Below are 12,772 nucleotides of genomic sequence, written 5' to 3'. Positions count from 1 at the left end.
TGCAAACTGGCTGAATGGCTGAGTTCATGGGCTTGTGATCAGTGGTGCAAAGTCTAGTTGGAGGCCACTAACTAGCGGTGAGCCTCAGGGGTCAATATTGGGTCCAGTATTCTGCAGCTTCTTCATTAATGATCTGGATGAAGGCACAGAGTGCACCCTCAGCAAGTCTGCTGATGAAACAAAACTGGGAGGAGTGGCTGATACCCCAGAGGGCTGTGCTGCCATTCAGAGGGACCTGGACAGCTGGAGAAATGGGCAGACAGGAATGTTATGAAGTTCAACAGAGGGAAATGCAGAGACCTGCACCTGGGGAAGAATAACCCCATGCACCAGTACAGGTTGGGGGTTGACCTGCTGGAAAGCAGCTCTGCAGAGAAGGACCTGGGAGTGCTGGTGGACAACAAGTTAACCGTGAGCCAACAGTGTGCCCTTGTGGCCAAGAAGGACAATGGCATCCTGGGCTGCATCAGGAAGAGTGTTGCCAGCAGGTCGAGGGAGGTGATTCTCCCCCTCTACTCAGCCCTGCTGAGGCCACATCTGGAGTACTGCGTCCAGTTCTGGGCTCCCCAGGACAAGAAAGACACATGTCCTGGAGCAAGTCCAGTGAAGGGCCACAAAGATGATTAAGGGACTAGAGCATTTGTCATATGAGGAGAGGCTGAGAGAGCTGGGACTGTTCAGCCTGAAGAGAAGAGAAGGCTCATGGGGTCTTATCAATGTGTGTAAGTATCTCAGGGTGTCAAGAGGGTGGACCCAGACTCTTTGCAGTGGTGCCCAGGGACAGGACGAGAGGCACTGGGCACAAACTGAAACACAGGAAATTCCACTTGAACGTAAGAAAACTCTCCTTTACTGTCAGGGTGGTTGAACATTGGATCGGGTGGCCCGGAGAGGTTGTGGAGTCTCCATCTGTGGAGCTATTCCAAACCCGACTGGACACGGTCTAGGCAACCTGCTCTAGCTGACCCTGCTCAAGCAGGCCGGTTGGACCAGATGATCTCCGGAGGTGCTTGCCAACGTCAAGCATTCTGTGCTGTGGGATCTGTGATTCATGCTCTCACGGCTTCATGCTGTCGCATGCCTGTGTGCTCCCACGGGGCTGCCCCACTCACAGGGCTGCACGCTCCCACACTGCTGCCTGCTCTCACGAGGCTGCACGCTCCCACACTGCTGCCTGCTCTCACGAGGCTGCACGCTCCCACACTGCTGCCTGCTCTCACGTGGCTGCACGTTCCCACACTGCTGCCTGCTCTCACGAGGCTGCACGCTCCCACACTGCTGCCTGCTCTCACGTGGCTGCACGTTCCCACACTGCTGCCTGCTCTCACGAGGCTGCATGTTCCAACACTGCTGCCTGCTCTCATGAGGCTGCACGTTCCAACACTGCTGCCTGCTCTCACAAGGCTGCACGTTCCAACACTGCTGCCTGCTCTCACGAGGCTGCACGCTCCCACACTGCTGCCTGCTCTCACGAGGCTGCACGCTCCCACACTGCTGCGTGCTCTCACGAGGCTGCACGTTCCCACACTGCTGCGTGCTCTCACGAGGCTGCACGTTCCAACACTGCTGCGTGCTCTCACGAGGCTGCACGCTCCCACACTGCTGCGTGCTCTCACGAGGCTGCACGTTCCAACACTGCTGCCTGCTCTCATGAGGCTGCACGTTCCCACACTGCTGCGTGCTCTCACGAGGCTGCACGCTCCCACACTGCTGCGTGCTCTCACGAGGCTGCACGTTCCAACACTGCTGCGTGCTCTCACGAGGCTGCACGTTCCAACACTGCTGCATGCTCTCACGAGGCCGCACATTCCCACACTGCTGCATGTTCTCATGTGGCTGCACGCTCCCACACTGCTGCCTGCTCTCACGAGGCTGCACGCTCCCACACTGCTGCCTGCTCTCACGAGGCTGCATGTTCCAACACTGCTGCATGCTCTCACGAGGCTGCACGCTCCCACACTGCTGCGTGCTCTCATATGCTCAAATGCTTTTACATGGCTGCACACTCTCACATGGCCATGCATGCAGCTCCTGAGGCTGTGCGAGCAGATGGGGCTGCAGAAGGACCCTCCTTGCATGGGCTGCCCCTTCTCAACCTCCAGTTGGGCCGGAGCTGCCTGCCCATGTGTGCAGTGATGCCAACACAGCAGCATGGCTGCGTGCAAGGGCCTGTGCGAGGGCTGTGCAGGCAGGAGTGGCCCACGCAGGGTTTGCCAGCACGGGAGGAGGCAGCGCCAGCAGTGTTCGAGCACCTAACGGACCAGATAACGAACGCTGCACAAAGCGGGGCGCATGCTTGAGCCCATTGCCTGCTCCTCGCCTGCTGCAGCTCGTGGTGTGCGTGCAATGGGATCCAGCCGCGCGTCCCCGGATCCCCTCACTCCCCTGCAGCGCAGCCGACATCCCCTCCCCAGGAGCCTGCAGCCGTGCATGGGGCCTGGGGCACCAGACCCCGGAGGTGCAGCTCCTGGGAGCAGCCTGTCCTGCGGCTGCTGGGGGCACTGGGAGCCGCGGAGGCTCTCGGGGGGCTCCTGGCCAGGTCTGCGCACCGAGGAGCCCCGAGCAGAGCTGCCCCGGCGCAGGGTGGCCCCAGGGCAGGGGGTACGTGCCGCCCGCCCCCTCCCGGGGCGCTGGGCACCCGGCAGCTCGGGGGGCGCCTCTGCGGGCCCCACTTCCCGCCGCCCCGTCCTGACCGGGACGGACCTGCCCTGCCCGCAGAGCGAACCCCTGCCCCAGAATGGGGCCGGGGGGGCGGCGGCGCCTGGGAGAGGGGCCGTGGCGGGGCGCAGCACCGGGGTGCGGCTGAGGAAGGGCCCGGGGGCGGCACGAGCGGGGCGAGGGCCAGCGGGAGGCCGCGACGTCGGGGGCCGCGGGGGGAGAGGGGCGGTCGGGGGGGGGCGGTCGGGGGGCGGGGCCGCGCGGGGCGGGGGCGGGGCCGGTGCGCGGTCGGGGGGCGGGGCCGGCGCGCGGCGGGGGGGCGCGGGGGGCGGCGGCAGGTGCGCGGGGGGCGGCGGCGGCGGCGCCGCGGCGCCTTTAAGGCGGCGCGCAGGTGGCGGGGGGCGGTGACATCACGGGGCGCGGGCGCCGCCGCCGCCGCCATGGAGCCGGCGGGCGGGTGGAGCGGGGCGGCGGGGGGCAGCGGCCGCCGCAAGGTGAGAGCCCGGGGCGGCCCCGGCCGGGGGGGGCGCCCGCGGCGGCGGCGGCGGGGCCCGGGCTCGGGCTCGGGCTCGGGCTCGGGCTCGGGGCTCCGCGGCGGCGGCGGCGGCGGTCTAACGGCTCCCCGCTTCCCCGCAGATGGAGCTGGCTCGGCGCGGCAGCGCGGACCGGGGCCCCCCCGCGCCCTGCCGGCACCCGGCGGCCTCGCCGCGGAGCCCCGCGGCCGCGGCGCCCCCCGCGCTCTTCGTGCCGGCGCCCTTCGGCCCGCCGGGCCCCGTCCAGCTCCGTCCCGAGGGCTGCGGCCGGGCCCCGGCGGCGGCGGCCTTCGGCGGCGCCCCCGCCGCGCCGCGCGGCTCGCAGCCCGACGTCGCCTTCGACCCCTTCCTCTACGGCGCCCTGCGCTCGCCGCCCGCCGCGCCGCAGCACGGGCCGCCCGAGGAGCGGGCCCCGGGCCGCGCCGCCCCGCCGCTGTCGCTGGACGTCGGCGGGGCGCAGCCCGACGGCGCCGCCGGGGCCCCGGCGTTCCCGCTGCCCAGCCTGCTGTCGCCCGGCTCCGGCAGCCCCTCGGCCCGCGCCGCCCCGCCGAAGCCCGGCCAGTCTCCGAGCCGCTCCTCCTTCTCGGAGCTCGGCGCCCTGGACCCCGCCGCCCCGGGGAAGCCGCCGCCGCCGGCGGAGCGGAGGGAGCTGCTCCCCAAAGCCGAGTCCAGCAACCACATCTCGGCCTGGGCGGACTCGTCTCCCCGCGCCGTAGGCCTGCCCAAAGCCGTCTCCAGCGAGTTCATCGCCGGGGGGCAGTTTGGCCTGCCCAAGGCCGTGGCCCTCTCCAAAACGAAGTCGGACGAGTTCTCCCTGTTTGCGAGGGCTGGGTTGTCCCTCAGCCCGCCGAGCTCCGCCGGCTCCTCCGCTGCTGTCCTCGGCTGTCCGGGAAGGCTTGCAGAGGACGGCTCGTTCCGGTGAGCGGCTGTGGCTGGCTGCCCGCTGCGCTGCGGGAGGAGAGCGGTGGCTGCTGGGCGGCGGGGGGAGCAGCGATGCGAAGGAGCGCTGGGGCCGAGCTGCCCCTGCTGGGAAGCAGCAAGTGAAGCCTCTTCCTGGGTTCCCAACCTCCACGCTACAGGTGATGTCCAGCTGGAAGAGATTTTGGATGAGGGGCTACTGACAGTCTGTTTCCTCTCGGCACGCTGGAGAGGGAAAAGAGGCCCGGTGCCTGCCCTCCGCGCAGGTGGCACGTGGGGGCATGGATGCTCTATGGGGTGGTGTGTCCCAGGCGTGCTCGTCCGGAGCGGGTGCCATCTGCCCCTGCCGTACCTGAGCTGTGGGACAGAGGTGGCAGTACCCTGCCTTGCTGTTAAAACATGCCTCCTGTGGCTTAAGACTTGTCCTAGCGCTGTTGAAAGCGCCTGCAGGCTGCTGGTGCATGCTGCATGCTGGTGTTTGTGTGTTGTGACTGATGATGGCTTTGCACTAGTGAAGGACACTGCTGCTGGGCTTGCAGCATTTCTGTCATGAGTCACATCCTGGCTGTTCAGGCTGCCTGAGCTCCAGGGGAGGACCTGGTGGGTTGAAATCCCGGCCCCTTTCTCCGGGAGCCTGAGAGCTGGATGATTTCTGGGGAAAGGAGGGAGAGCAGTTTTCTGGGGACATCGTGACTCACAGGCTCCCTGTTGTGCCAGCCTGGGTTTAACAGTTACCGTCAATAAAAATGAGGGCTCACTGTGCCGGTTCCCAGAATTGTACTGGGGCTTGGGGTTACTGCATGGCTTGCCGCGCACCTGGGTGTAGACCCTGGAGGAATTTGGAGGCAATGACCTGTCTCCTTCAAATAGGAGTTAAGGACATGGTGTCCAGGCCATGGCTGAACTTCAGCTGCAGCTACTTCTTGGGAGATGACTTCCTTGATGAGGCTAGGGACTGAGCAAGGGAGGGACAGGGAATACTTCCGAGCCCAAATATCAGTGTGTTCTTCCTTTATCCTCCTAAGCATCACAGTAGTCACCTGGAACGTGGGCACAGCTATGCCCCCGAACGATGTGACATCCCTGCTTCATCTCAACACGGGCGCAACGAATGATGCAGACATGATCGCCATTGGGTAAGGATGTGAGGTGCAGGGCCCCCTCTCCTGCCCCAGAGATCCCTGTTCAAGGGATTCCTTGTAGTCAGAGGGGGGGAAGTCCTTGGAGTCGAAAAGACAAAGCTCCAATCTTCCCTACAACATGGGAAGCAGGGAGGGACTTGGCATTGCAGGTGGTAAAACGTCAGCAAAGGCGGTTGAAAGTCGGCTCCTAATAAAAATAGAGGCACTAAAGGGAGCCGAAACCTGGCCTCTGGGAATGCTGCCCTTGCCATGAGCCCTGGGAATCCTTAGGATCATGCCTGCAGAGGGATTTAACCCTGGGAGCATTCTTGTCTCAGCTTTTGCCCATGACATGCAAGCCTCAAGGGTGCAAATCTTCTGCTCTCTCACAGCTGAATTGGCTCTGTGCCCCTGGAAAAACTTAACCGCTGGCAAGGCAGCGCCAAGTCAGTGTGGTAAGGCTCTGTTGGTGTGGCCAGCAAGGCAAGCTCTGCCGGTGTCGAAGGGAAAATTGGCCCCTTGGGGATTGCTGCAGAGCCTGCAGATTCTTGCCAAGACATAGCCCCTGCCCTGACGAGCTCCCGGTGTATGTGAGGTTGGAGGAGCTTGGCCTGTATCCAAGAGGTTCACAGGAACCCTCATCCCCCTTGTCCCAGGGAGGGAGCAGCATGAGGCTGAGGCTGCCTGGACTGCCAGAGCTGTGGTGCTGTGTTGGAGCCTCTCTCCTGGTCATGGCCCCCTTGGCTCTGCAGACCAGCAGGATGTAGCTGTGTGGGGCTGTGGAGATAAGACTTCGGCCTGGCTGGATGGCGTGCTGGGGGTAGCTGACTGCGTAAGTCCTGTGTTCAGTATGAGGGACTCGCCGGGACTCTGTTTCTTGGCCAGGGATGGGATGCCCTGTATTGGTGAGCTGCTCCCCACCTCCAGGATGTCTCTGCCTGGCTGCATCCTTTCTCTGAGCCCTGGGCGCTTGATATTTTTGGGCAAAGCATTTCCTGATTCTGCTGTTCTCTAGGGATGATCTCCTTCCCTCTGTTCACTAATTGCTGAGCCAGGAGGAGCATTATTAACCTTCTGTTTGCTGCTGCTCTGAGCTTGGTGGCTAGGATGTGTCTGGACACCTGTGCTGAAGTCCTGGTGTGACTTGGCTTCTCTGCAGATGTTAATGCAGCTGAAATGTCCAGGCTTGAGACTGTTGCTCAGCCCTGTGCAGCTGAACTCTTCCTGCTTAAAGGGCCAAGTCCACTGTGGGTTCCCAGTGCCACTGGTGCCTCTTGCTGCCGTGTTCCCTGGCATTGCTGGAGCAAGGACACAGCTGGTCTGGGCTGTAAAGCCAGGGTCCTCCTTTGAACTGCCCTTCCTGCCCTGGCAGTGCTCCCCAGCACTGTCCTTTCGCACCTCTCCTAAGGAGCTCTCCCTAGCTGGGATACAGGCACCTTCCTAGTTGGCTGAGGGAACTGTCTGTGGCTGGACAGGCCCTGCAGAGCTCCCTGTCCCTCTCCTTCCAGGCTGCAAGAGGTCAACTCCAAGTTAAACAAGCGCCTGAAGGATGCCCTCTTCACAGATCAGTGGAGCGAGCTCTTCATGGATGTTCTGAGCCCCTTCCACTTTGTCCTGGTAAGGAGGCCCAACGGGGCTGGGCAGTTGCTGGCCATAGGGAAGGAGAACCAGACTGCAGAGATCAGGAGAGGATATGAAGCAGGAGAACTGGCTGGAGGGACAACCTGTAGCTAGTAGGAGAGTGGGGGGGGGGGGGTTGAACTGAGGACTAGTGGGGCATCTCACCAGCATGCTGCATAGCTCTCGCCGTTCTGCTCCCTTTCCTACTGCCTTTGGCTTCCCCTGTGGTGCTTTGGGGCACTTTCTGTTGCTGCTGTGCTGTACCAGGGTGGGAAGTGAATGCAGGAGCAAGCCTGTGCTTCTGGCACCCTGTGGATCCCAGAGTAGGTTTGACCCCCCAGGTATGCCTAGGGCACTTGGCAGGGTTGCCCCAGAGACTGCATGAGCCCTAGCATCGCTGGAGATCTAGGTGCTAGCATAAGGGAGGTGCTACCTCTGTGTCCTAGCATGGCTGTGGCCTGGAGACGAGGCCCCTACTCCTATGGACTGTGCTGTGGCCATCATCCTGCTTCATCCCCTGTTCTCGTTTCAGGTCAGCACGGTGCGAATGCAAGGCTTGTTCCTGCTGCTATTTGCCAAGTACTACCACCTCCCCTTCCTGCAGGACATCCAAACAGATTGTACCAGGACAGGGCTGGGCGGCTGCTGGGTGAGTGTGGCCCTGGGGGAGGTGGTGAGGGACTGGTTTCCCAATGATCCAGTGGGCTCCTCTTGGTGTAGGGCAACAAGGGTGGGGTGAGCATCCGGCTCTCCATCTTCGGCCACATGGTCTGCTTCCTGAACTGCCACCTGCCAGCGCACCTGGAGAAGGCAGAGCAGCGCAAGCAGGACTTCGCCACTATACTGCACATGCAGCAGTTCGAGGGGCATGCAGCCAGCGGCATCCTGGACCATGAGTGCGTACACCCCCCTTTGCTCCCCACTCTGGGCCAAAGTTGCCAGCCCACCCTCCCCTGGACGTCTCTAGCCAGGGTCTTGGGTCTGGCATCTGACTCTAGTACAGCTCAGAGATGGGGTCTTGCCTACAGAGCTGCAAGGCTGTCCGTTGGCCCAGGATGGCTGCACAGTGGGGTAGGTGTCAAGAGGGGGCCTCGGTCTCCCCTGGGGCACGTCCAGGCCTGGTACAGCTCCTGCCATACTGGCGCTATATTGTGGTTTGAGTCTGAGGTGGAGGGCCCACTGCACTGACTGTGCGGTCTGACTCAAGCAGGTGCCTTGCAATGGAAATTTCCGTCCTCTTTTTCTGCCCAGGGAAGCCTGGCCTAGTTGGTTGATGGTGCTTGGTCCACACCTAAACTGTGCTGGCAGGGCTGGCAGCTGGCCAAGCTATTGGCTGAATGCTGACCTACATTGCTGCTCCTGAGAGCGCCTGTGCTGCAGACTGAGACTGTCAGCAGGCCCCTGCCTGGGCTTGTTTTACCTCGCTCTGTAGCCTGGACCCTCCTAACCTACTGCCCCTCCATCCCCAGCCTTGTGTTCTGGTTTGGGGACCTCAACTTCCGCATCGAGAGCCTTGACATCCGCTTTGTGAAATACGCCATTGACAGCAACATCCTAAGTCAGCTCTGGGAGAAGGACCAGGTGAGAGCCAGGTGGGCTGAGCATGCTGCTGTGCTTCTGGGCTGGACAGTGAGTGTCACTCGGCACTTGTTGGAGCTGTGTGACAGGGCATGTCCTGTTACTGCCTGCCAGCCACCCACAGGAGGCAAAGGGCTGGAGCATGCCCACAGCTCTCCCAGCTTTATGGGGAAAGGGCAGCACGGTCACATGATGTTTTTCCTTGGAGCTGTGCACCCGTTAGTGATTCCTTTATCAGCATGTCTGGAAGAGCTGGGGGCAGTGGGCCTATGTCCTTGCTGCTTGCACAGCAAGGACAAACCTTCTGAGAGCTGTCTGATGCCCAGTGGCATGGGGCTGGCAGCAAGGGGGCAGAGGCTGCTACATGTGAACAGCCCAGCTGGGTGTGGGGAGGTCTCCAGGGTTTCCAGCAGTGTGTGGAGTCTGGCCATGGGGCCTGGTTTGTTCCCCTGACTTGCTCTTCCCCTCAGCTAAACATTGCCAAGAACACCTGGCCTGTCCTGAGTGGCTTTCAGGAGGGACCTCTGAACTTCCCACCCACATTCAAGTTTGATGTGGGCACCAACAACTATGACAGCAGGTAGGGGAACAGGGCTTGAGTGTGTGCTGGGCCTGTAGGCTGGGAGAGGGTGGTACAATTGAGGGATGCAGGAGTTGTGAGGCTGATAGCCAAGATGGGTGGTGGTGCTCATGGATGCCAGTTGCAGCTTGCAGTGAAGAGCTGGGTGTGGGGGGGGGGAGGGGGACCATGGTGGGGTAGATATGGGCCAGGCTGGGGACAGGAGGCTGGGACAGGACAGTCAGTGCGGGTCTGTCCCTGCAGCTGCACTGAGCTGTGTGCCAAGATGAGCCGCATCCCCTGCCCACGCATGTCATAGTGCCAGGGGGAGGCAGTTTGGGGTGGAGCCCACTGCCCCCTGCCAGGCAAGAGATGCCCCTCTGTGCCCTGCAGTGTCAAGAAGCGAAAACCGGCCTGGACTGACCGCATCCTCTGGAAGATCAAGTCTCCCAGTGCTGGCCCTGGTGTGGCTGGGTGCCAGCCCGGCCGGCGTGGCCTGTCGGTGAGCCAGCTCTGCTACTGCAGCCACATGGAGTACACCGTGAGTGACCACAAGCCTGTGGCTGCCGTCTTTGCAGTGCAGGTGAGCACCTCCCAGGGTCACCCAGCACTGGCCATGGGTGTATCTGCTCCAGGTCAGCAGGCAGGTGCACTGGGCTCCCACTTGGAGGTGAGGCTCTTCCTCCCAGCTGGGGTTGGGGGGCAGGAGGCACAGAAGGGGTAGCAAGGCCCCAGGTCTGGGAGCCCAGTGAGTCTGCACAGCATGTTTTCTTTTCTTTTCCTTTTTTTTCTTTTTTCCTTTTTGCTTGGCAGGCCCAGCTGTCTGCCCACCGTGGCTGGGGACAGGGGGGCTGCTGCCCTGGGGGAGCTCTGTCTGGCATGCAGCCACCTGCCCTCGCTCACTGTATGCGTGTCCTTGGCAGTTCGCTTCCAAGGCGGACAACCCCCCAGTTGAGATTTACGTGGCTGATGAGTGGAGCAGGCCTGAGCAAGCGGTTGTCAGGTACAAGACGGCTGCTGACTTCCACCGGAGCTCCTGGGACTGGATAGGCCTCTACCAGGTAGTGGCTATGGGGCTGCTGTGGCTGAAGGGAGTGGGGAGCACTTTACAGCACAGTGGGGGCTCTTCTGCTGCTATCCCCCCCTAGCAGACACGGGTGCATGGCATGAACCTAATGCAGCTTGTGTTCCCTGGGGGCTGTGTGCTCCCTTCCTGTAGGAGCCATGGGGAGGATACAACCCTGCTCCAAAGTAGTCAGATCTGGCAGCTCCCTCCTATTGCTTCCAGTCCCTGGTCTCCATGTGGTCCAAGGCCAGACATTCCTGGGGGGGGCTGGGTGCCTGGGTCTTTCCCTGGTGTGGTACTGCTGGGGCGGGTGGAAGAGAGGTATTAGTGCCCCCAGGCTCTGCTGGTGGTAGCCCTGAACCTGCAAGGACAGGGTAGCACGGTCTCATGGCCCCAAGGGGTAGGGCACAGGCAGGGCCAAATGTGAGCTGAGCACAGGACAGGCTTAGGCAAGGGGAGATGGTGCTGAGCACAGCAGCGGGTATTGGTGCTGGCACCTTTCTCGGCTCATCTGGGTGTTTGCTTGTGTGTGTGCATGCACACGCAGGTGGGTTTTCGGCATCCCAAAGACTATGTGTCCTATGTCTGGGCCAGGAGTGATGATGAAGACTGCTGCATGGAGAAGCAAATGTGTGTGCAGGTGAGCATCTCCTGGAGCCACAGCCTGCCCTGCCTGGGCTCCTGCAGCCTCATGGGGGCGGTAGCATCTGCAGCTTTCCCCTGAGGCTGGGTGGTCCCATTGCATCCCTGGTGCTGCTGATGGTGGGGGTGGAAGGGCACCTCCTTCTTGCCTTGTGCTGAGTGTAGGGCAGGCCCACTCTGTACTGGTGTCAGACCTCTGCTCTCAGCTGGGGTTGGGGCTCCCTGCAGTGCCGGGAGTTGGGGTGGAGGCATCTCTGTCCCCAGCCCTGGTGCCCATCAGTTGTCTCCGGGCTGCAGGTGGTGTTCTCAGAGGAGGCGCTGCCCAAGGGGAGAGGCGAGTACATCCTCGGATACTACAGCAACAACTCCAGCAGCATCGCTGGCATGACGGAGCCCTTCCAGGTCAGCACGGGCTGAAGGCAAGGCTGAGGGGCTGGGAGAAGTGCGGGTGCTTGGCTGAACAAGGTGCCCTGAGGCCCCTTGTGAAGATCAGCCATCACAGTAGTCTTGCGGTGTTTCTGCACTCCTGGTGTGGAAGTTGGGAGCTGGTGTGGGGGGCAGGCTGGGTCCTGTTGCCAGCAGTGCTGACTCAAGGGGACGTGCAGATCTCCCTGTCCAGGTCAGAGGAGGGCTCTGAAGAGGAGGATGACAGCACACTGGTCCTGCTGGCCTCCAAATCCCGCAGTCCCAGCCCGGGCAAGATGAAACAGCACCGGAGCCGAAGCCCTACCTTGGCCAAGTTCCAGGGCCTCATCCTACGGCCATCGAGCCGGGAGCGGGGCACCAGCCGCAGCCCCTCACCCCAGAGCCGCCGGGGCCTCGCAGGGCACATCCCTGCCATCCACCTGCCCAAGCAGGAGCCAGGGTGCTGTGGGGCGAAAGCCAAGGAAGCAGGGCAGGCAGCCGAGTGCCAGGAGAGCACCTTGGGCTCCTTCTACCCGACTGCACGGGAGCAGTGTGGCCTATGGCATGTCTCTGCTGACAACTTCCTGGCCAGGGCTGACCCCAGGAACCTGGGCCTGCTGCCTGCGCTCCGTTTGGAGACAATTGACCAGGCCACAGGCCATCGGAGAGAGAGTGTGGACCAAGGTTACCCCTGCAGGAAGATGAGCCCCACCAGCCCCACCGGGGACCCATGCAGCACCTCCGCAAGGGAGGAGGACCAGGCCCTGGGAGCTGGACAGCCATAGCTGCGCCACAGGACATGGACGCAGCAGCCCCCAGCCTTCATCTAGGGTGCTTGCTGTGTGCTTTCCTCTACCACTTTCCTGCTGAAACATCCTCTCCCTTATTTATTGCAGTGAATAACCCTCTGTACCTGTAACCTGCTGTAGGCCTGGCTTGTAGGGGGCTGTCCCTGGCCCCCACTACTGGAGATGCTGCCCTGGTTGGGGAGGAGCTATGAGGCAGCACAGCTGGGACATAAGGGACAGGAAGTTTGGTGCTGCAGTAGGGGTGGCTGGGGGAGAAGCCCCTCATGAAATTCAAAGGCAAGTCAGGGCAAAGCACATCCTGGCCAAGGCAATTCAGTCCTGCTGGAGGAGAGCTGGCCTCACATCTGCTCCAGCTGTGGAGGTAGGACCATCCCAGGCCCTTGGGTTGGTGTGGGTACCCAGAAGAGCGAAGCTTGCACCTTCCCTGCTACTACCACTGTGCCTCAGCCTTAGACATACTGCAAGTAACAAAATAAACCATCCTGCCCTCCCTGTCTGCGCTGTGCTTACTGCGGGGGGGGCAGAAACAGCCCCAGGTTGGGGGCCACAGCAGGCACAGCCCTCTGTCCAGCACCACACACCACACTCAGTACCACCCTTTATTTTTCTTCTCCTGCTACACACCAGGACTACACCCTCCCCCCAGCAGAGCCCCCTACCTCACCCTGGATGCTGCTGCCCCCCCCCATCCCCACCTACCAGGGACCAGTCTTTGCTCCAGCACTAGGAGCCACAGTCACAAATACACAGTGACAACTCTGCCCCCACACCCTGTCTGCCAGCCACCTCCTCCCCTGGCTGGGGCAGGGGGCCAGGCTCACCCAGCAGCTCAGGACCACTCAGCCCCACCAGCAAAAGGGACA

At 62.1% G+C, this 12,772-nt stretch overlaps 1 protein-coding gene across 1 annotated transcript; it reads left to right on the top strand.

Annotated features, from left to right (window-relative positions):
* The first annotated feature begins 4,045 nt into the window (after positions 1–4,045).
* Positions 4,046–12,393, top strand: INPP5J (inositol polyphosphate-5-phosphatase J). The gene is given in 13 exon segments (XM_067307086.1): positions 4,046–4,109; positions 5,135–5,245; positions 6,739–6,847; positions 7,383–7,499; positions 7,571–7,746; positions 8,320–8,431; positions 8,899–9,008; positions 9,381–9,570; positions 9,911–10,048; positions 10,601–10,693; positions 10,993–11,097; positions 11,301–11,816; positions 11,818–12,393. Coding segments are annotated over 12 exon segments (1,896 nt in total). The 5' UTR covers positions 4,046–4,109; positions 5,135–5,168; the 3' UTR covers positions 11,971–12,393.
* Positions 12,394–12,772: the final 379 nt, after the last annotated feature.

Source organism: Apteryx mantelli, chromosome 17, assembly GCF_036417845.1.
Source record: "Apteryx mantelli isolate bAptMan1 chromosome 17, bAptMan1.hap1, whole genome shotgun sequence".
Classification (NCBI taxonomy): domain Eukaryota; kingdom Metazoa; phylum Chordata; class Aves; order Apterygiformes; family Apterygidae; genus Apteryx; species Apteryx mantelli.
The sequence above is the reverse complement of the archived record's forward strand: the minus strand, read 5'-3'. Positions and strand labels throughout refer to the sequence as shown.